This window comes from Zootoca vivipara, chromosome 8, assembly GCF_965207765.1.
Source record: "Zootoca vivipara chromosome 8, rZooViv2.hap1.1, whole genome shotgun sequence".
Taxonomy (NCBI): domain Eukaryota; kingdom Metazoa; phylum Chordata; class Lepidosauria; order Squamata; family Lacertidae; genus Zootoca; species Zootoca vivipara.
The window spans coordinates 63,069,368-63,092,172 of NC_142591.1; the positions used below are offsets into that span (position 1 = coordinate 63,069,368).

The 22,805-nt window shown below is 40.6% G+C and overlaps 1 protein-coding gene across 5 annotated transcripts in view; it reads right to left on the minus strand.

Moving 5' to 3' along the window:
• The window catches only part of TRIQK (triple QxxK/R motif containing), a 53,123-nt gene that overhangs the window by 18,240 nt on the left and 12,078 nt on the right, over positions 1-22,805 (minus strand). For all 5 annotated transcript variants that reach the window (XM_035125475.3, XM_088675684.1, XM_088675683.1 and 2 more), the window contains one exon: positions 14,577-14,656. In XM_035125475.3, coding sequence (XP_034981366.1) covers positions 14,577-14,637 — 61 coding nt within the window. In that variant the 5' untranslated portion in view covers positions 14,638-14,656. The remainder of the gene's footprint in view (positions 1-14,576; positions 14,657-22,805) is intronic.

Consider the following 22,805-nt stretch of genomic DNA (forward strand, 5'->3'; position numbering starts at 1 on the left):
AATAACAAGGCCAGTGGAAGTGATGATATTCCAGCTGAACTATTAAATTTTTCAAAAGATGGTGCTGTTAAGGTGCTACACTCAATATGCCAGCAAGTTTGGAAAACTCAGCAGTGACCAGAGGATTGGAGAAGATCAGTCTACATCCCAATCCCAAAGAAGTGCCAAAGAATGCTCCAACTACCGCACAATTGTGCTCATTTCACATGCTACCAAGGTTATGCTTAAAATTCTACAAGGCAGGCTTAAGCAGTATGTGGACCGAGAACTCCCAGAAGTGCGAGCTGGATTTCGAAGGGGCAGAGGAACAGGAGACCAAATTGCAAACATGCGCTGGATTATGGAGAAAGCTAGAGAGTTCCAGAAAAACATCTACTTCTTCATTGACTATGCAAAAGCATTTGACTGTGTCGACCACGGCATACTATGGCAAGTTCTTAAAGAAATGGGAGTGCCTGATCACCTCATCTGTCGCCTAAGAAATCTCTATGTGGGACAAGAAGCTACAGTTAGAACTGGATATGGAATAACTGATTGGTTCAAAATTGGGAAAGGAGTACTGTACAACAAGGTTGTATATTGTCTCCCTGCTTATTTAACTTATATGCAGAATTCATCATGCAAAAGGCTGGACTGGATGAATCCGAAGCCAGAATTAAGATTGCCGGAAGAAATATCAACAACCTCAGATATGCTGATGACACAACCTTGATGGCAGAAAGTGAGGAGGAATTAAAGAACCTTGTAATGAGGTTGCAAGAGGAGAGCGCAAAATATGGTCTGTAGCTCAACATAAAAAAACAACTACTAAGATCATGGCCACTGGTCCCATCACCTCCTGGCAAATAGAAGGGAAAGAAATGGAGGGAGTGAGAGATTTTACTTTCTTGGGTTCCATGATCACTGCAGATGGTGACAACAGTCACGAAATTATAAAACGCCTGCTTCTTGGGAGAAAAGCAATGACAAACCTAGACAGCATCTTAAAACGCAGAGACATCACCTTGCCAACAAAGGTCCGTATAATTAAAGCTATGGTTTTCCCAGTAGTGATGTATGGAAGTGAGAGCTGGACCATAAAGAAGGCTGATCGCTGAAGAATTGATGCTTTTGAATTATGGTGCTGGAGGAGACTCTTGAGAGTCCCATGGACTGCAAGAAGATCAAACCTTTCCATTCTGAAGGAAATCAGCCCTGAGTGCTCCCTGGATCCTGAAGCTGAGGCTCCAATACTTTGACCACCTCACGAGAAGAGAAGACTCCCTGGAAAAGACCCTGATGTTGGGAAAGACTGAGGGCACAAGGAGAAGGGGACGGCAGAGGACAATATGGTTGGATACTGTTCTTGAAGCTACCAACATGAGTCTGACCAAACTGCGGGAGGCAGTGCAAGACAGGAGTGCCTGGTGTGCTGTGGTCCATGGGGTCACAAAGAGTCGGACACAACTAAACAAAGAACAACATGAACACTTTCATCCCTAACAGATTTCCCACATCTCGCGGGGCTGCGAAGACTGCGCTCCTCTCTTCTTTGCATCAAAAAATGGACTGATGCCAGGGATTTAACCAGGGAACTTCTGCAAGCACTTTCATGTCCTGCGTGGGACTTTAATTCTCATCAGTATCATCTGGCATGGTTAAGGATAAGAGATGATGGGAGCTGGAGCCTAAAACAACCAGAGGGCTCCAGGTTATGGAAGGCTGCTTGAGAATATATCAGAATGACCATCAGTAGAACATGAGACTCTTAATCTCAGGGTTGTGGGTTTGAGCCCCACGTTGGGCAAAAGATTCCTGCATTGCAGGGGGTTGGGCTAGATGACCCTTGCGGTCTCCTCCAGCTCTACCATTCTATAATTCTATGACTGCCTGGAGTCCACTCCCAGTACTTTACTGCATAAGTGTATTACACTTACTCCCATTAGCGCCGCTTCTCAGTAGCAGGTGAATTCATTTTTGCCAAACTCTACCTAACAATGCTGCGGGGATATCAATATTTGAACCTTGAAACATGCAAGCATTTGATTAAACAATCAACTAAGAGTATATAGGGCTTCTTTTTAGTTATTAATGGGGTCTTCATCTGTGCCCTTTGTTTGTGTTGCTGTCCAAGCTCATTATCATGTGTATGCCTGGCTATTGTTTTATGAATGTTCACATTTCAGTAGCTCCTTCTATGTCCCATCCCCACCCACACATAGACTTTCCAATATCCACCCTCATTATCATCATGAGGCAGTGTTGCTCTTCGCCTGCATTTGCAACTTTAAAAATTAATGCACTCTGATTTTCTGAATACTGTGAAGCGTAAGCTGCTTAGGAGCACATTATGCTATCAAGCAAGCACATTCTTTCATAGAAAATACAGCTGGTTCTGATTCAAAGGCGTTTCTTTTCACCTGCAAATGGACTTGCTTCTAACTTGTTCCTCGATTCATTGTCTTTTACGGGTGCTTGCAAATCTTTAATTGTCTTTAATTCAAAAACAAAAGTAAATTCCGTTCTTTAACTCTCGCAAACATGTTCAATCATAATTCCTCCTGGGATGATTACCAAGTTCTATTCACTGCCTGATCTTCAAACAAAAGTCCATAAATTTATTGCCCATTTATACAGACCGCACCAATTATGCCACAATTGAATGGCAGACAAGGAAGAGTCAAAATATTTGAAAGGAGAAGTGTGCAATCTAAATTTAATTACACAGGCAAATTATTTGAAAATGAGTTATTTACTGCTTGCCAAAAACTGACAGATAGTAAAAGAAATCAACATTACAGATTTAAAATCCCTTTCAGCACTTTCTCTCCAATTTGTAACTGCCAAGAAACTGCTGCCCTGAATATTTTTGTGCTGGTACCACAATAATAACTAAAACAAAAACATTATATCTTTCCCATAGTTCAGTACCATCACAATAATAAATGGTACTGAAATGCAAGGAAATGCAGCATCAAAAACACTCAACTCAAATATCCTTGTTTCTAGAATCTACAGCAACCCACACCCCAATCCAGGTGTGGCTGGCCACCTCCCCACTTATCAGGACTTTCAAAAGGATCCTGCATAGTAAGGATGGACAATCTATGACTCTCCAGATGTTCGACTCCCAGCCAGGATGGCTAATGATAAGAGATGACAGATCCCCCATCCTACAGCCTTATAGACACAGGCAAAAGCTGGATGGCAGATCTCTGCATCAGGAGCAGAAACTGACCTTTAAAAAATACCCACACATGCAGAATACCTTGAAACCTTAGAAGAGAAAGATTAGGTGTACACAGTGTCCTTTATTTTGAATCAGCTATCCTTAAACCTTGACATACATTTTAAAATGATAGAGAGGGGGCAGGAAACATTGACAACATTACTGAAGTGTTGGGTGCATTCAATATCTCCCACTGCTAAGTTCACATGTACTTCTCCCTCTTTTCTAATCCTCCATTACAGTCATTTAAACATGTGGTATGAAAGAGATAAATTTAAGCTACACGGAAGAGGAAATTCAAAAGCTGCAGGGCCTTCACAGAAGGTGTTGTTCCAGCAACTCTGTCTGTTGCTTTCTCTAGCCACAATGCCTGGGCTAAGCTAAACTGTGCTGCCACGGCCCTGCCAATTTCAGACGTCCCTCAAGCAAGAAAGCGCGAAAACTATTTTACATTCAATCAGCAGGCAAAGGAGCCACAATCTAATTCCCAAGCTGGCATGATAAATAATGCTGATACCTTTGCGTTAAAACGAGGGAGTTGTCCGGGAAGTAGTAGCAATGTAGAAAATGTACATTTTGTAGTGAAAGCATTTCAAAAATCGTTTGGCCATGCATGTAACCAGACGCCGTTAAGTGGTTTGCTCACTATCGCGCCATAAATCCCTCCTTTCCATAATAGGAAATAAGGTTGCTCATTTTCTTCCAACTAATACAAAGTGATACGAAAGGCTCTATCACACAGGGAGCGGGGATATTTAGAATATTAACTGAAAAAAGTGCTGCTTCAAATAAAAGGGCTTCCATTTCATCATCGTTCAAGTTAATAGCAAGCCAATTGACTGCAACATAAGCAGCATTCATAGCGGTCTTCTGCAACATCTTACGATGAACATCCCTAGTATAGAGAGCTCTCCCCCCCCCCTTGTCCCCCGGCACACGCAGGGGGGGGGAGAGGAAGAGAGATTTGCTTTAATACCATTTCAATTGCTGCGATTAAAGATGTTTTAGGAGTCTTCAGCTAACGGAAACATTTTGATATATATTGAATATAGTCAAAGTGTTAGTACTCAAAAGAGAGAGCATGGGAACCCCCCACAGCTCTTCTCTTTTTTATTTTTTTATTCAGGTTTAATGGTAGCTCAAATCACTGGCCATTTTTCAATCTTGAGAGATGGAACAGCTTGACACTAATAATACATTTGCAAAGGACACATCATCATTTAACACAACATTAAGTGCTCAGGAACAACTTTTTTTACAATAGACACAACGTGTTCTGAGCTCAGGGTTGACATATCATTACATTTTATGCTACAAAGATAATCCAGCCAGCCATTCATGAGAGGTAAATTAATTTTCAAGCAACTGTATTTCAGCTTTAAGCCAACAAGAAGGATGCATTAAAGTGAATAAGTTTATTTTATGCTATCAGCAAGGGTTTCTTTAGCCTGAATAAAAGACTTTCTTGAGTACACCAGTATCTATACCTTCAATTATTTCCACTCTCCCTGCAGTTTCGACTCAGAATTCTGCTTGTATAAGTTAAGCTACAATTTTAAACCCATAAAGCAGCCATCTCACGCAGGCTGAATGAACACGGGAGGCAGAAGTGATACAAGGAGGTGGGAAATGAAGAGCAACTTCATATGCTGCAGCCTCTGTAGGGAGGCCGCTCAAACCACAAATATGCATAGTGGACCAGAGCATTTGTAAAACTTACTGAGTGCCAGAAAGGTGGTGGGAGACTCTCTGCAAACCAATCAAGGCAGTAGATATGCATGCTTTCTGCAGCATTGCAGGCATGTCCAAGCCAGCTTGATCAGACCAAGGGCAGCGGGAATGGTTTCCCATCAGAAATCTCAATGATCTTCACCAGTATGTGCGCTGCAAATTTTATCTTGTTAGCTGCTACTGGCATTGGGACACTAAGTAATTCAATGTTCCATATCCACGTAGCTTTTAAAGATAAAGCTTTTACTTTCGTGTTGCTTTCAAAGCTACATTCACTAGTTCATGGGCAGGTCCTAAGGGCCTGTTCCATCATTTCAGCTCTCCAAAGGGAGGTCCATGGAAATCACTTCATGCAAGGAATGATTTGCCACAGTGCCCTGGGACCAACAATCCAGTCGTCCACGTTCAACTGGACTGCAGAGAAGCTGTAATACATTTCAGATAGCATTTCTGTAGTACTGAGCTGAAGAAATGTGAGTGAAGTGCACAATTGGTACAGGAATGTAACATGGAGCTTTCTCCATAAGGATGTGTTTCAAATGACAAGGATGTAAGTATAAAGATTGAAACACAAAGCAGAACAAGTTGAAACTGAGAGGAACTGAGCTCCTATAAACTGGAAGGGCTTGGTCTTATGAGATATTCTGCCCAGAACGGTTGCATCTCAGAGCTATTCAGGAAACAACGGGGGGGGGGTTGACTTCCCATCTAAAGTTGACCATCTTATAGCAGTAGTCTTTCTTTTTCTTTTTTAAATAAAATACGCCAGGCTGATGTATTGGTACTTTAGAAGGGACATGCTTCTCCACCTATATCATCATTTTTTTTTGCACATGCCATGCTAATTAAGTATATTCTAAGAGCAGCACGGCATTGCATATGTTAATCCGCTGACGGCCATGATAGGAAGATATTAGATGTGGGAAATAGTGTGGAAAATGACGAAAAAGCCCATCATGTTCTTCAAAGATTTATTCAAAAACTGAAACATTTAACAGAATTGACAGGAAAGAGATCTCTTCTTGTATGCAGCGGTATTATCTCCCGCTAAATTTACTTGTGATGAATAATCTCCCCAAATCACTCATAATTTTAGCACTCCAAAGTCTTCAGGGCACTTGTAATTCTACACTAGATCGCTTCAACATAAATGCCACCTGACAGGCCTTAACGAAAAGATGAATGACATCAATAACAGCTTACACTAAAGAGTAGAGGCTGTACATATTTATGAGCAACTGGAGCATTGGACCTCAGGTGAAACGAAATAATGAACAACAGTTATACCAGGAAATATTAGCAACCAGCTAGATTCAAAGGTATCCATGTTGATGTCAAGAAAGGGGACTGGAATTCCCAAGCCACTTATGGTAACTCAACAGCAGACAAACTGATTTAAATAGAATACTTTAGAGCAGAGGTAGGGAACCCCAACCCACAGGCCAGATATGGCAGCCAAATTTCATCAAGTCTTTTGGGTCCCCTCCTCACCATCAGCTGTTCAGCAGGGAGGGAAAAGGGCTTTGATGTTGTGCAAAGCACGGGACTGCAACTCCTTTCTCTGCAAGATCAAAGCAGAGTGGAAAATGTCACAGCAGACTTGCATTCCTTGCAAATATGCAAAAAGTGGTCCATACATTTGCAACTGCATGCATAAAATTTGTGGCTTACAATTTCTTCTTGAATCTTGAGACTTTAACTAGCTATAAGGCAGAACTTGTAGTTCAGCTGAGCATTAACTTTATTTGCATTCATTTTCCAACGTTGTTGAGGTGGGTATTTCTTTTGGCCATCTGCACAGTCAGAACAGAAAAACGGTCTTGCAAGGGAGCCACTGGGAACTGTCGCCCTGCACACCATTTCTGTTTGAAGTTGCTGCACAGATGCTATAGTGAAGCAGTAATGGATCAAAGGAGAGAAACAATCTCTGACTATTGTAACAGGGGGACCCACAACTTGCCTAAGCCTTTTGCTTATAATAAGGACATTTTTAGCTTGCCCACTTGCAATTTTAATTCAGTTTGTAGTTATTCACTTCCCCATTAACACGTTTTCCATTTTACATGGGGGCGAATTTCATTGGCTTTATTTACTAAGCTTTTAAAAAGCAATCATGTTTGAAGGCTTAATGATTGTTTCAGAGATTTTACGACACGCCTTATAAAATTATTATTGGTCCTTAACCTTCCAAAGTACTTCTAAACTACACAAAACATTGCTTCACCCATATATGACGGGCTCTCTGGATTTGCTTCCAATGGTTTCACAATTTCCTGTTCTCTTACAATGGGGCACAAAAGCAGAAATCAACATGCAGTTTGTGGAATTTGTGGCTTTTTCATCAAGTGCTAGGTGACTTTGAGAAGTAATCAGGAGATCCTTCCCAACCACATGCTGGGTTAGAGGTTTTTAAGCCTTGGGTGCTCTCTTAGGGAACCTATGTCACCATATGAGTGAAGAAGACATAGCATCAATGAACTGGAGAGACAACTCTGAAGCAGGATAGTTTCAGGACAATCTCACTCGGAGGCTGTTGGTTTGGTCTTTGTTTCCTCTCCATCTCCACTCCCCATGCCTTCCCTCAAATGCTGGGCCTTGTGGCTCTCTTCTTTGCAGTTTCTACACACTCCCTCTGTGCTTCTACACTTTGCAGTTTCTACACTGGGGTTTTAAAACAGAATGATGAACTTAAAGCTCATGTTCACTCTCTGTGATTTTTTTGCATTGGCTGCTACAACCCTCTTTTGCCTCTTCCTTCAACTCTTCAGTCTTGAGTTTTGTCTCTATCTATTCTGCTCATTGTTACGTTACTCCTCCACACTGGGCTCCCTTCTTCCCTCCTCTCCTCTCACATTCTTTTAAGACTGCTATTCCCTCCCAGAGGTCTTCAGTCTCTTCCTTCCTCTTCTGCCAACGCCTTCCTCTCTCCATATCCCTTCTCTCTTTCCTTCCTCTTCCATGAACCCCCAAAGTACATTTTTTTCCTGCTACTTCCTGACATTTGGAACTTCTTCCTGCCATCTGGCTCCTTCAACTCATGTGTGTTATTGTTTAGTCGTTTAGTCGTGTCCGACTCTTCGTGACCCCATGGACCATAGCACGCCAGGCACTCCTGTCTTGCACTGCCTCCCGCAGTTTGGTCAAACTCATGTTCGTAGCTTCGAGAACACTGTCCAACCATCTTGTCCTCTGTCGTCCCCTTCTCCTAGTGCCCTCAATCTTTCCCAACATCAGGGTCTTTTCCAAGGATTCTTCTCTTCTCATGAGGTGGCCAAAGTATTGGAGCCTCAGCTTCACGATCTGTCCTTCCAAGGGAGCACTCAGGGCTGATTTCCTTAAGAATGGATAGGTTTGATCTTCTAGCAGTCCATGGGACTCTCAAGAGTCTCCTCCAGCACCATAATTCAAAAGCATCAATTCTTCGACGATCAGCCTTCTTTATGGTCCAGCTCTCACTTCCATACATCACTACTGGGAAAACCATAGCTTTAACTATACGGACCTTTGTCGGCAAAGTACATGAACCCCCAAAGTACATTTTTTTCCTGCTACTTCCTGACATTTGGAACTTCTTCCTGCCATCTGGCTCCTTCAACTCATGTGTGTAGAAAAGCCAATTAAAAACTCACCTTTTTCAACTCTGGCATTCTCAAACTCATCTCTCCCCCCCTTCTACCTTTCTGTTGATTTGTTGTGTTTGTTGATTATTATCATTTCTAGAGCATAAGCTTGAGGTTGGGATCTGTAGCTTTTATTTGGATCCACGTGCAGCACCTATAGTTACTGTGTTGCTCTAGAAGTAAATAATAAATGCAGAATTCTCCTCGGCTGTAAAACACAGAAAAGAGGCTGGAGGACCTCCAACCCTGACCAGCGGCCTGGACTCTTGACAAATAGGGAATCAGCTGAATTGAGGAGACAGTGCAGATTGTGGGGGCAATCCAGAGCCTGTCAGTCAGGATCCCTTGGGCCAGAGAACCCTAAATTAAAAACCCCTGGAGACAGCACGCCCAGAGCCAGCTCCCCCGAGGAACCAATTCCTGAATGCCAAAGCATGCAGTGCACAAGGCAGAAACCAAAAGAGAGGTGACTCCTTTAAGGTTCTCATTCATCCTTAGCTTTTTCAGATCAGTGATTCCGGAAACCTTTCTTCAAACCATCATGTGACAACTAACCAATTCAGAGTTGGGGAGAACACTTCTGAGTATATACCTACTCTTTGCAACTCCCAATTTAGGCAGACCAGGCTCACCGTCTTTTTTTAAAAAAACAACCAAAAAAACACACACCCCAGGACTAAAGTAGTCCAGCTGACTCGCCCAATTATAATTAATCCAAGTTGCATCAACTGTCTACTTTCTGAAACGTAACCAGTAATCAAACAGTCAAGTAGTCCTTGTAAAGCATTTGGACTTTGTTGGATACAAGGTGCTACACATATGAAAAAGTATTAAGTGTAATTATTGGTTCAATATCATAATGTATTGCAAGAGCCATCTCCCTGATGGCATGTTATAAAAAGGCTCATAAATTACATTTACTACTAGTATGGAAAACAATTGCAAAAGAACCTCTTTCAAATTGACTCTTGCTATTACCGGACTTCAAAATCAATTTCTCATTTATAAAAAATTAGTATTAAATATTTATAGACAAATGCATAACGATTTCACTTTCTGGAATTAAACACAGGCCATGGCAGGGCACATGCACAAAAGCCTTATTAATAAAAAATTAAAAAATGGTCAGCTTTCAAAATCTTCAAAGCCAGCCAGATGAATTCGTGGAGAAAAAGCTTGTGATCATGACTGTCAGGATAGAGAAAACAGACCCTCCACCTAGCTGTTCATCCCAAGGCACAATAGAGAATCTATTATTACAGTGTTGAGACTGGAATTGGGCTCTATGAATGTCACATGTTGACTTTCTTATTGTTTTGTCGTACGACTACTAGCCACAAGGTGCTTCATCCCAGCAACAACACACCCCGTTTGTCTATAACCTTTTTGTGAGGATTATACACCCCTGCCTTCTTAATGTCCCACATCGTCTCTCAAGCCCCTACATGCTACCCACTAATCAATCTCTCTAACCCCCATGCAGTAAAAAGTCTGTATTACATGTGTGAAGGATGCACACATGCCAAGCCAAACTAATGCTCCATTTTTTCTCTCTGAATTTTCTGATTTCCAGCATTCTATAAACTAGTCCTTCCCCCACAGCAGTTGGGATCATTTGTGACATCACAGCAGCTTCAGCCAATGTGAGAGTGGGAAACTGGCAAGAGGCATCAGGCACTTAAAAAACAAACAACAAACAAAAAAAAACCTCTAAGTATATATATATTGTGGTTCATAAGTTTTATATGACTGTAGGATACATCAGTGACAATCAGGTATTTATTTGACAGGTTAAAAATACTGTACTGTTAAAAAGTGCCGGGCTGGAAACAAGCACATTTCTGCTTCTTTAACCTGTGTCACTTTGATGGTTTTACTGTTTTGTGCTGGGAGCTCAAGGGATGCATGACAAAGGTTAATAGTTACTACAGTCACTCAGCATGAATTTCCTATTCACTTCAACAAAAGGAAACAACCTGTTTAATTCATGATTGTATTCTTCCATTCTTTTGAATTGTACAGTTGGCTGTGATGGAAATAGCATCCATTCTCTTTAAAATAAACTAGAGTAACACACATGGCAGAAATACCTCGGAACTTCGGATGTGTTCATTTGCAATGCAAGGAATATAGTCCAGGTTTGTGGAAGACATGCCCCTTCTCCTCTCTTATGATTTTTCAAAACTGAACACAGAGGTAGGAGAAGGAATCAGGAAGGGGCAGTAAGCACCCTCTTTTTCATGTCACCGCCTGATCCTCATAATGCCCCCGTGTGCTGCTTCCATGCACAACTGTACACAAAGGAAGGGAGGGAGCAGGAGCTCCATGACTAATTCTTCCACATGTTGATAATGTATGTAGATTAGTGGTAAATCAGTTGCCTTGCATGCAGAATGCATCAAGTTCAATCCCTTGCATCTCCAGGAAGGAGTGAGAATGACTCCTCTCTGAAACTCTGAAGAACCGCTGACAATCAGCGTCAACAATACTGCGCTAGAAGGACCAATGGTCTGATTTGGTATAAAGCAGCTTCCTACATCCCTATGGCTCATGCTCTTAATTGGTGTTGGGACCAAGTACACACTGCTCTTATCTAATCTTTCTAGAGAAGATGAATGTTACCAGTGGAGCATGGAGTTACTGCTGGTTGGAATATGTGACAGCCCACCTCCAATGGGAGGAGAAAACACTGTTGACACAATCCCTTTCTCCTTCTTCTAAGGTAGAAGCAGGAAGTCCACATGGCAGTGATTGTTCAGGAGGACACGTGTTCTACAATGGGAGGTCTTTTTTTTAAAGAAAGGAAGTTATTTATGTATTCAGAGCAGTTGCGGTCCACATTTTGCTTCCCCATTACACTGGTGATGGCGGTGGTGGTTTTCAGATTAATAATAATGTATCATAGAACGTTTCAGCATCCCAGTAAATAACACACTTGCTTAACTAGAACAGCTGTAATGAAGAAGAGTTCACGGAGAGAACTTCCCTGACGTTAAACAATGGATTAAAGACAAGCCTTGGCTGTCTGTAAATTGATTCTCAGTAGTTAATGAATATGAATTTGTGCTACCTAACATAAATACCTGGCAGCACAGGCTTTGGTTCTCTTTACATAGTTTTTCTGCTTTGGTGTGACTGCTAAAACCAATCAATTTATGATAAATTGAGATACTAATACTATATATCCCCCCTTTTGATCCAAATGTTTTTTCCAAGCTTACAATATGCCTTGATATTATCTAATATGTGCAAAAATGTAAGAGCAGGCAACTAGTTCCATTCTGAATGCCTTGTGGTGCCTTTAAGTGTTGTGCAATTAACAGACTATTTTTGTGGTGTTTCGCGATGATTCACAACTTTACACCCTCAAAGGCTAAACTAATTTGGTAAGCCTTTTTTATGTTTTCTGAATTCAAATTATTAATGGCTGCAAATCCCACTGCTGTACAACTCAAGTGCAAAAGTACTTATTCAGCCATCTTTACTAAGAACCAGCAAATCTGCCTTACGAACCTGGACTGTTCGTAACGTTTGGTAGAATGACAATTCAAGCACTAAAATTTCTTCTACATTTCGGATTGTAATTAATACTGCAACAGCAGCATTTCAACTTAAGAAATGTATTCCCCCCCCCAAGTTATCTGAGCCCTTAGCTCGGCCATCAGATGCCCAGAGAACTAGGGCTTGACACTCAGGGGAATGTTGTGCTTCACATTTTCCCCAATCTACTGTGTGCAAACACGATATTCTACTTAGGGATGACACATGAATCCTCCTGGTTCAATCTCCATTGTAAGCACTGCTGTTCTGTTAGCATGGGAAAGTATCCTAATGCTTTGTAGTGTCTAATTCCATTCAATATAATTCCCACAAGGAAATAAAAATAATCAATAGCTGGATGTGCAAATAGAGGAAAAATAAGGTGCAGCTGGATATGTAACAACCCAGAAAAGTTCTACAAGGGCTGCAAAGAGACAGTTTGAAACTGACATGCTTGAGTTCAGAGAAGTCATTTCACAGTAGAGGTGAAATTAACTAGCTTGAGCCAATTTGGCAACCCCTTGCATTCATTGCAGAGGCAGGAAGCAAGTATTGTATGCAAATCTGATAAGGAGCAATCAGGGTTGAATTTTCCAGAACTGACTGCAGGTTGTACAAACCATTGCACAACCAAGTGGGAGGTCGGGGAGGAGGAAAAACACTTGAAGTCGTTGGTAAATTCCACGGAAATCTGAAACACCCTACAAAGCTTCCATATTGGAGATGATGCAGTGGGACTGAAAACTCTGCAGTGTCTACCATATCCCTAATTACACTATTGTAACTGAAGAGGTACTTGCAGGAGTTAATGCACAGAGACAAAATGCTGTCTGGATATTTGGAGTAGCTGTGCAGAAAGCCTTTCTGTCTGCTATCCACCCACAAAAAATGCCAAGGTGGTGGTGTGTGCATGCCATATAAACTCTATCAGATGAAACCTATGTTAACTGAGGCACCTAAACAGATAATGTAAGAACAAAGGAAGTGTTTGTGTCATTTTTTAAAAAAATAAAAAATATATCTTTTAATTATCCTGATAGAAAATTGAAGCAGAGCTCTACAGTCCATACAGGAGAAGGAAAAGCAAAGGGCCACATGAAATCTACCCTGATCTAGAAGTCTTCTCCCTATCTGAATCAGAACATTCATTCTTATTTCTTTTTTTCAGTTTGACTTGCCTTAAGTGAGGGCAAGTTAGGCAGAAGAAGAATATCTAGTAATTGATGCTCGTCACTGCAACAAACTAAGGCAAATAACGTGTGTTCCCTGGATTCAGCCCTCTAAGGAACGGCCTGCGAGCTATTTGGTTTCAGACTGAAGGCCAACTCTCATTCAGCTCTCATTCAGATGCAGATGGAAAAAACAGTGTCAGAGTTTGGGCCTGCAGAGAAGCGCATGTGTGATTACTTGCACCCAAGTCTCTGTTTTTCAGTTCCAGTCCACATTCCAGCACAGCTTTGCTGAACAACTCACTGTGCTGATTCGGCTCATGCTGGGTCGCACCATTTCCGACTGCAAGTGGGGAATCATACTGTGAATGCTCAGTTATATACAATGGCTTCTCTACAAATGCAAAGCAATGCCTCGTCTTCTTCCTGGCAACTATTTCCAAATGTGCAGGTACATTTTTTATACGATAAACCAATTTACAGCTTTCAGTCTAATGTGGTACAGCTCACCAAGAGCAGCAGCATATGATGCTCCGGCTAATGTGCTGTAGCGATGCAAGATAATTAGGGTTGCCAGACTCAATAGAGGACTGACTTCTGTGCCTTTAATTCTGGAAATTAAAGAGAAACCAGTAGACCCTTTGTTTAATTTCCAAGCAAAGGGTCTGCTGGTTTCTCTTTAAGGTTTCCAGACTCAAAAGAGAGCAGGGCAATTAAAGGCACAGAAGTCCTGTCCTCTATTGAGTCTGGCAACCCTAAGGATAATGCCCACACGGGAAACTGGAGAATTGGATGCACAATGAAGCAATCCCATGTTCACTTCATCACAGGTCCAGACTTAGTGTGAATGTAGCCTCCATGCAACAGATTCTCTATATTCAGACAAACCACAGTTCTAGCCACCCTCACCATTAATCAATTTGGTATGTGCTATATCCAACTACTTCTCTATTAACTGAAAGAGCCACGTTATTACACTGAGTTTCACTTTGCCTCCAATACTTTGAGTTAATATAAGAGTACATCATATCCAGTGAAACCATTACAACAGGGTGGTTAGGCTCTCCATATGTTGTTGGTCTCCAACTCTCATCGGCTTGAGACTAATGGCGAATAGTCAATAATGATAGTCCAGCAATATCGGGGGGGGGGGGTGCAAAGGTGAGCTACCCCTGCATTAGAAAGTTGAATCAATTCAAAACATGAAGTAATCTGCTTTACAACTCACTATCTTTCCTACAGGAATGTAGCACGCACAAAAACTAAAAAGAGAAACAAATATATTTAGTAAAAAGGGAAATGTTTTACCTATTTGTTTTCTGTACTGCTCAACGGGACCTCTTGCAGAAGACGAATCTTTTCTACCCATTTTTATGTGTCCCAGAACTCTGTAAGGAAAGATGGAATGAGTTTATCAATATCTATGGCTGTAAGTGGTGTGAGTCATCCTGAATGCTGTCCTCGCAGTAGAAGGGCAGGATACCAATACATCTAATAATTGACTCAATAAATAACTACACAGATGCACACATGATTCTATGATTCCAAGTGGGTGGAGCAATTAATGTAAATTTCACCTTTGTACAGTATGTTAGCTCCTACACACCCCTCACAGTCCTCCATCCGGGAAGCAAGGGACATTATCAGAGTCCAGGGACACACTGCACCTAGAGGAAAACACTAAAGGGTGTGTGAGAGAGACAGCAGGTAGGTGTGGATGGGGAGAGGATCTGGCCTGGGGAGAGTCCAAAGGATCAGTGCTGGTAGTCAACAAAAGAGGTTTAAAGACTGACTCAAGGCAAATCTTTAAAAATGTAGTATAAACACTGACAACTGGAAAACACTGGCCTGCGAGTGCTCCAGTTGGAGAATAGCCTTTACCAAAGGTGTCATGGGCTTTGAAGAAACTCGATCTCAGGACGCAAGGGAGAAACGTGCTAAGAGGAAGGCACGCTTGGCAAATCCACACCACGATCAACTCCCTCCTGGAAACCAATGTCCCCACTGTGGAAGGACATGTGGATCCAGAATTGGCCTCCACAGTCACTTACGGATTCATTGTTAAAACCGTGTTTATGGAAGACAATCTTACTTGGCTATGAGTGATCGCAGAAGAAAAGAAGAAGAAGAAGAAGAAGAAGAAGAAGAAGAAGAAGAAGAAGAAGAAGAAGAAGACAAATGCACACTACAGACTTAAAAGGATACTGGAAGATAGTTCAGTTGATAGAATTGTACAGAATTGTAGAGGCTGTGGGTTAGAGTCCCACGTTGGGCGTAAGAGTCCTACATTGCAGGGAGTTGGGCGAGATTATCCAACCCTACGGTTCTATGAAAACAGGTTTAACAGTCTCTCCCTCCCCCTTTTCTCAGGAAAACCTAGGAATGTGGTTCGGTCAGGGCGGGGGCTACAGAACTGCTAGAATCCCCGCCAAATTACAATTCCCTGGATTCTTTATGGGAAGTTACCTGTATAACAGTTAAAGTGGTATGAAACTGATACAGGTTCATAATGTAGATGTGACCCGTGTAATAAAATGAAGGCAATAAGGATAACCTCCTCACCCACCCACACTACACCTCACCTCACACAGAGACCTATGTGTTCCCCCCCCCCCCGGTCGAATCTGCAATGCTGCCATATTCCAGATGACACAAAACAGGAACAGAGGCTAGTAAAGTTGATGATACACAAACTTTTATGTGCAACATCCAGTTCGCAGCTTACTTTATTTGCTTGAAGAAATAGGGTTTTTATTTGCTTTTTGCTAATTCAATACCCTTGGAACGTTTGCAACAAAATGTCAGCAGTGGAAAATAAACTATGAAGCGAAAAAATAATATCCATTTTGTTCTTTAAAATAACAAAACAAAAAACAAAACAAAAGTTTGGCCTAGTTAATATGAGCCACAGAGACCCTCCTGGATGTCTGTGTGGTTCAAGCTGTCACTGATTTTGCAGTAACCAAGACCTCTAAAATTGCTGTGACTTTTCTTTGTTCTTCAAAGCTGTGCAGTAATCATCATTCATTTCGACTGCTTTGATGGTTAGATAGCAAACTCCCAAGAAACCCAGAGAGACATTAGCACATACAGCCACAATGTCTAATAAGACAGCTATTTGCATAAAAGATCAGCCACAATTTAAAATGTCTTGCAATAGATGTGGAAAGGGAATAACAGATCTATATTAACATGTACGAAACCAAGATTGTTTTCACAATTTAATTCCCAGGGGACCATAGCTCTTCACCTTCCCTTGTAAAAAAAAACCACACCAAAAACTAAAACCTGCATTCCCTGAGGAAGTAACTTGCTATGATCCTAAGTTAAACTAAAATATGGATTAATAAGAAAAAATATTCATTATTTATGAATCCTGCTCAGGAATGATTTTCATTGTATCAGTTTTTTACACCTCATGAAATACTTTGAAAAGAAAACTGTCAGCCTTTCATTAAACTAAAATGGTTTCTGTAAAATGATGCAAACCACTGAGGTGTTTTTTTTAAGTAAACAAGAAATGAGTTCAATCCTTTCCCCACTGTACTACTACCAAAGAGTAATAAAAAGATGGTGATTGATACCAAAACAATAATTATCTTTCTTTTTCTTTTCCAGCAAATGAGAGTTGAGAAGCAGCTTTTGGAAGGCCTGAGTCAAAAAGTAATAGGAACATCTTTTGTGAAAGCTTTATGCAGGTATGAAAGGCTTCCTGAAGGTCTGAATAGGGAATGAAAAGGCTTGCCCATTCAGAGTGATGGCAATGTCAGTTCAGGGAACATAACTATCCTCTGAATAGACTTGGTGATGTTGTCACATGGCCATATCTGACCAGCAGCTGTACAGTGTGCTGTTATCACCCTCACTTACATGATCCCTGACTGGCAGAGATCACTCTTACCATGAAGACATGTGATTTTCTTACATTGATGTGGGGTTATATAGGAAAAAACGTCACATGCTCTTCTTGAACCTGAGTGTCCTGTTATCAGCACAAGGGCCACTAATGTCAGCCTAAAATTGGGGAAACCCAGGATCAAATCCTTACTTAGCCAAGAAGCTTGTTGGGTGACCTTGAGCAAGTCGCACACTGAAGGGAAGGCAGGCTATAAATATGACAAATAACTAACTCTAGCCTGCCAATGCTTTCTCCCCACAAAAGCTTCTCCTGGAAGAACCTAACTGGAGATAAGTCACATGGCTGTGAAAGCCTGTTCCCCTTATAATCCATTACAATGGTACCTTGGTTCTCAAACGTAATCCATTCCGCAAGTCCATTCCAAAATCAAGGTGCGCTTTCCCATAGAAAGTAATGTAAAATGGATTAATCTGTTCCAGACTTTTAAAAACAACCCCTAAAACAGCAATTTAACATGAATTTTACTATCTAACGAGACCATTGAGCCATAAAATGAAAGCAACAATCAATGTACTATACTATAAAATAAAAAAGACAGTATTGTAGATGATAAAAATTAAAATTAATTATTTTTCGTTACTGCACTGAACACAATCAATCAGTAGCTGAACTGAATTCCAAACAGTCACAAAAACAAATTAACCGAAAAAGCCTCAAAAACAAAAACACAAAATAAACAGCAAAAAACAAAAGCGCCAAACTTAATCCGTTCCAGAAGTCTGTTTGACTTCCGAAATGTTCAGAAACCAAGGCGCATCTTCTGATGGGTGCACCCCGGAAATAATAGCCGACAACCGAATTGGATGTTTGGCTTCCGAAAAACGTTTGAAAACCGGAACACTTACTTCCAGGTTTTCAGTGTTTGGGAACCTAGGCAATTGAGTATCAAGGTGTTTGAGAAACAAGGTACCACTGTACATGGACCACAGTCATTTAAACACTATAGCAGCAGTGGTAACAGCTGACCCGCAGCCCAGGCTTAACCTTCCAAGTAATTTATCTCCCACCCCTGCTCGCCATTTTGCCTATGGTGGTAGCAGCAGAATCTGCAGCAGGTACAAAAGGAAAACTGCACTATCTCTGACTCACTCCCCATGAATTATGCTCTGAAACATAATGCACTCCTTTAAAGCCAAGTGCTTTCCTCAACATGTGGCAGGGCATAATTCATTGTTGAATCCCTTTGGTTATTTTAAAGGATCTATATGTCAGATGGTGAATTCTATAACCAGCTTAGACATGAATACATTGAATCATGACCTACCGTATGTGCTTTTTCAAGTATATATTTTTGACCTTATTGGGATTCTCATTTCAATAGCCCGGGACAGTCTGGGTGAAATCTTAAAGTCCAATCAGGTGTGAGTGATGCAAGTCTGTCCAGAAATGACGAGACCCCTTAATTTTGCACAACAGATTGTTTTTCCCCCAGCATTGCAAGTGGAAGAATGGAGTTTGGTTCACTTTACAAAAAGTTATATAATTTATGCACAGCCTCTAGGAGAATATATTTGAGCTTGCCACTCATGAAGTACCCTTTATTTTTACATTTTGAGGAAATTTATCACCTTGTTCCTCACTATCTCAGGGATCACACATTCCCATTCATATATATATATATATATATCAGTATATAGTGAATGAATAATATAATAAAAATGAATATAAAAGCTATAAACTACATGGCACTGTGCTTTACACATTTATGGTCCCATATAAATGATTAATAAGAATAATAAGGTCCAACGGAACTTCCAGTGTACATAGCAATATCTGGCACACAAAATTTCATGAAAATTAGACTAGATCTTCTATAATAGATTTGGGTTCCTCAATAGTGGAAGATACTTAAATATTAAAACCAAATATTTTTTGATCATAAAGATAATGAAATCTTGAAGGCAGTCCTTCATTATATAGAAAATGAATTAAGAATTTGCGCTAACCAAATGAGCTACGTTTTTAGGCTATGGGCCAGCAGCTAATGCAGAAATAAGGTGAGAACAATAGCTTATCCCATGCAATAGAACAAGCCATTGTTCCCTCTTCTGCAGAAAGATCAATTTTAGTTAACCACAATGGCAGGTCAGTAAGGGAATAAATTGCCTGGTGAACTATGGAGTTTCTTTCTTCAGATCATTTCAAAAGAAGGTTGAGCTATCATCTATGTATAATTAACCTCTAGAACAGCATAGAAAAAAATAATGTATGAAATTCATACTCAGATCATTCATTATTCCAAGTTATTATGGTGGCCAACAGCTTAGCATACTTTAAAAAGAATTAGACCTATTTAAGGGAATCTAACCATGATTACTGGTCATTTTAACTAAGTGTACCATCCATTTTTAGAAGCAGTGGCCTGCTGATTATCAGATGCTAGAAATGAAGAGCAGTAATCATCGGAGGCCTTTCTTCGTATGCCACCTCCACGAGAGGTCCAGAGGGTGGCAACACAAGAATGTGGTGCCTCCCAATTTGTGAAATGCTCTCTCTCGCCTGGCACCTTCATTACATATCTTTAGGCACCAGGCAAACATGATTCTCTATAACCAGGTCTTTGGCTGATTAATATCTATGGCCTTCTAAATGTGTTTGTGGGAGGGGGTTATTTGGTTGGGTTTTGGTTTATTGTGAATTTTCTGTTCTCATTTTGAATTTTTATGCTGTGAACCACCCTGTGATCTTCGGATGAAGAGCGGTATACAAATATAATGAATAACAATAGCAGCGGCAGCAGGGGTTGGAAAACATTAATATGTTCTGGTTGTGGAACCCCCAGAAACATCTGGAAAGACACTTTTCAAAACAAACAAGTGCTAGACTAGATGGGTCTTAGCCTGACACCACATGGCACAACTATTATGCTCTTACTTCATTGTCAAGGGAAAGTGTTGGGTTTGGTGGTCCATGTGGAGTATTCTGGCTCTGTATATTTAAAGACTGCCTGTGGGAGCTTAACAATGGCAAATGTGAGACGTATTATGTTGCAATTTGAACATATTGCTGGGGAACTACTATGTCTTAGATCTAGAGCATGGGCACAGAAGTTCCTAAGTTCAATTCTTAGTGTCTCCAGTATTCTTTTTTTTTAAAGGAACAAATGATGAGAAAGACTTTGTTTTCCCAAGAGCCTGGAGAGCCACTGCCAGTTCAAGTAAACTATATATAGGTCACGATGGACAAAGAATCTGACCTGGTGTAAGACATCTTACTCGACTCCGTATAAAAGATAGACAGTGGTCGTGGAGCATTATGTGAATGCTGTGTGAATGCCATTTATCCTGTGGGAATCAGAGAAAATCCCCATTATTCAATGATGTGGAAATCAGAGATAAGCCTCACACTAGACTACCATAAAGAGCATTGCTTTTTTGTGGAGGAGGAGAAACAGTCATATACAACTGGCTATGAGAAGTAGGCACAGCATATGCAGGATGCTGTGCATTCCAAAATAATCCTGAGTGTAAATAAAGCTAACCTTTTCCAGACAGTTTAATTAATAAGATTCTAGTGTATAAATAATAAAATAGGAAACAATGTGCCTAAAATGAAGAAACAATATTTTAGGAACATTTTTTTCTTGGTAACATCCACAATGTTATAAATAGGGAGAATGTGTGTGTGCGTGTTTTGTGTGTAATTATATATCAATCACATATACACACACAGCTTGCACGCCAACAACACAAACATTATGCTTTTTCCATTAACAGGAAAAGCATGGTTGATGCATTCATAAATGTTATTTAGCTGTCGTTTCCTCTTTGCAAAGCAATATTAGAGTTTTCAACATCTGCTACATCGAAATAGGAAGGGCTTGATCCAAAGACTTGCATATGTGCTCACTGTGGATTACTTCATTACCACACTTGCATTCTGGATTGCAATGACAGCTATAAGGGGCTTCAGTAATATTAAAAGCTCCTTCTATGACTATTCCATTTCAATCCCCCTCCTCACAAAAAAGGTTAGTTTTCCAATTGTTGTCTGTACAAAAGAAGTAAGAAAAATGTGCAAACAGCAGTCTACCCAACTGTTCGCCATTAAACAATCCACTCCCAAATTCCTGTGTTGGAGCAAAGAACTGCAAGGGTTACTAGGATGGGTGACAAGAGTATTTGCCAATATAAACATATTGATCTTTTTGCTGTTTTGCATTGACTTACAGGAGCTGTACACGAATGTACCTTTAGGCTTCATCAGTATAAATCTGTGAACAACATGCCTGGCAGCACTGCTGCCAGACATGTCACTGCAATTGTTTAGGATCAGAGTGACGGGCTCTGTGGACACCCTGCAGTTCCTTTGGCTTTCATAACAGCCTGGAAAGGGTCTTGCTAGATCAAAGTAAAGGTCTACCTCTTCGGGCATCCTCCTTCCCACCTTGGCCAACCAAATGGGAAACTTACAAGCAGTCACAAAGGCAACGATTATTCACCACTTGTTAGCAATGCCTTTTCCTCCTTCTGCCGGGCAAGGCTGCATGTTAAGCAAAACAGTTTCAAAGATCGCTATGCTGTGGGAACTCTTAACCTTGGGACAACCTTTCTCTTACTGCAACTTAGATTTCTATTGTGGGGGCAGGAGGGATATCAGCTCTTCCACAAGTTCTGCTCCCCTCAGGGTTTTACGGGATGGAGGACATTGAGTCAACTTGGGTGAAAAAAATACCAGGCAACAGGAGATCCAGCAGGATGATCATATTATGTAAACAGTCTGGGCACAAATACAGAAACTGTGCCATGTTGAGTATTGTTAAAAGTTAAACTGGTAGAGTTCAGGAATCTGCCACTGTTAGGCAATATAAAATACAGCACACTTCCATGTGTATGTGTGTGTGTGTGTGTGTGTGTGTGTGTGTATGCTACTAGAGGTAATTATTTCTTCTGCCCTAGTGATTAAGGAGATCAGCAGCAAACATGATATGGAAACGGTTTAATTCCCTCTTTTATCCTTAACACTCACACACCCCTTTTGAATTTTATTTCCTTTGATGCAGGAGGGGAAATAACTGAAATAAAAGCCGTAGCGATAAAGGTCATCGATCACATGTTTTCAAAATCATCTGAGGCTTCTAAAGCAGTTCCGTTATCATAATGATTTTTGCAGGGTTCCAGTCTCAGGGCCATCAAGGCTGCCAAGGTGCACACATAGCAGCATGTTTAAAACATCAAAAAGAAAGTGTGTAATCATTCAAGTTATTTAATGGAGAGAGGATAACTTTTTGTAGCTCTCTTGAGTGGTGATTCTTTGTATACTACACACTGGGAACAGCATAACTTTTCTACAAACACACACACACACAATCCCTTTGTCTTTTTCTTCACATGGCATTCATTTCACACTGGAAAATTACATATGAATAACAAACACAGCTTTAAAATTATATAATCACACACACAATATTCAGTGTTCCTTTTCTTGGTTTCATTTCTTTTGGGGGATGAGTCAAAAGAGGAAGGTGCGTGGGTTATGTTGAAATTTATGGTTTGTTAACCAAAGCTGTGGAATGTTAACAAAACTTTGCATTATTATTATTATTATTATTATTATTATTATTATTATTATTAAAAGCTGCCCAAAACAATCCAGTTCATTCTTTGACCACTATTGGC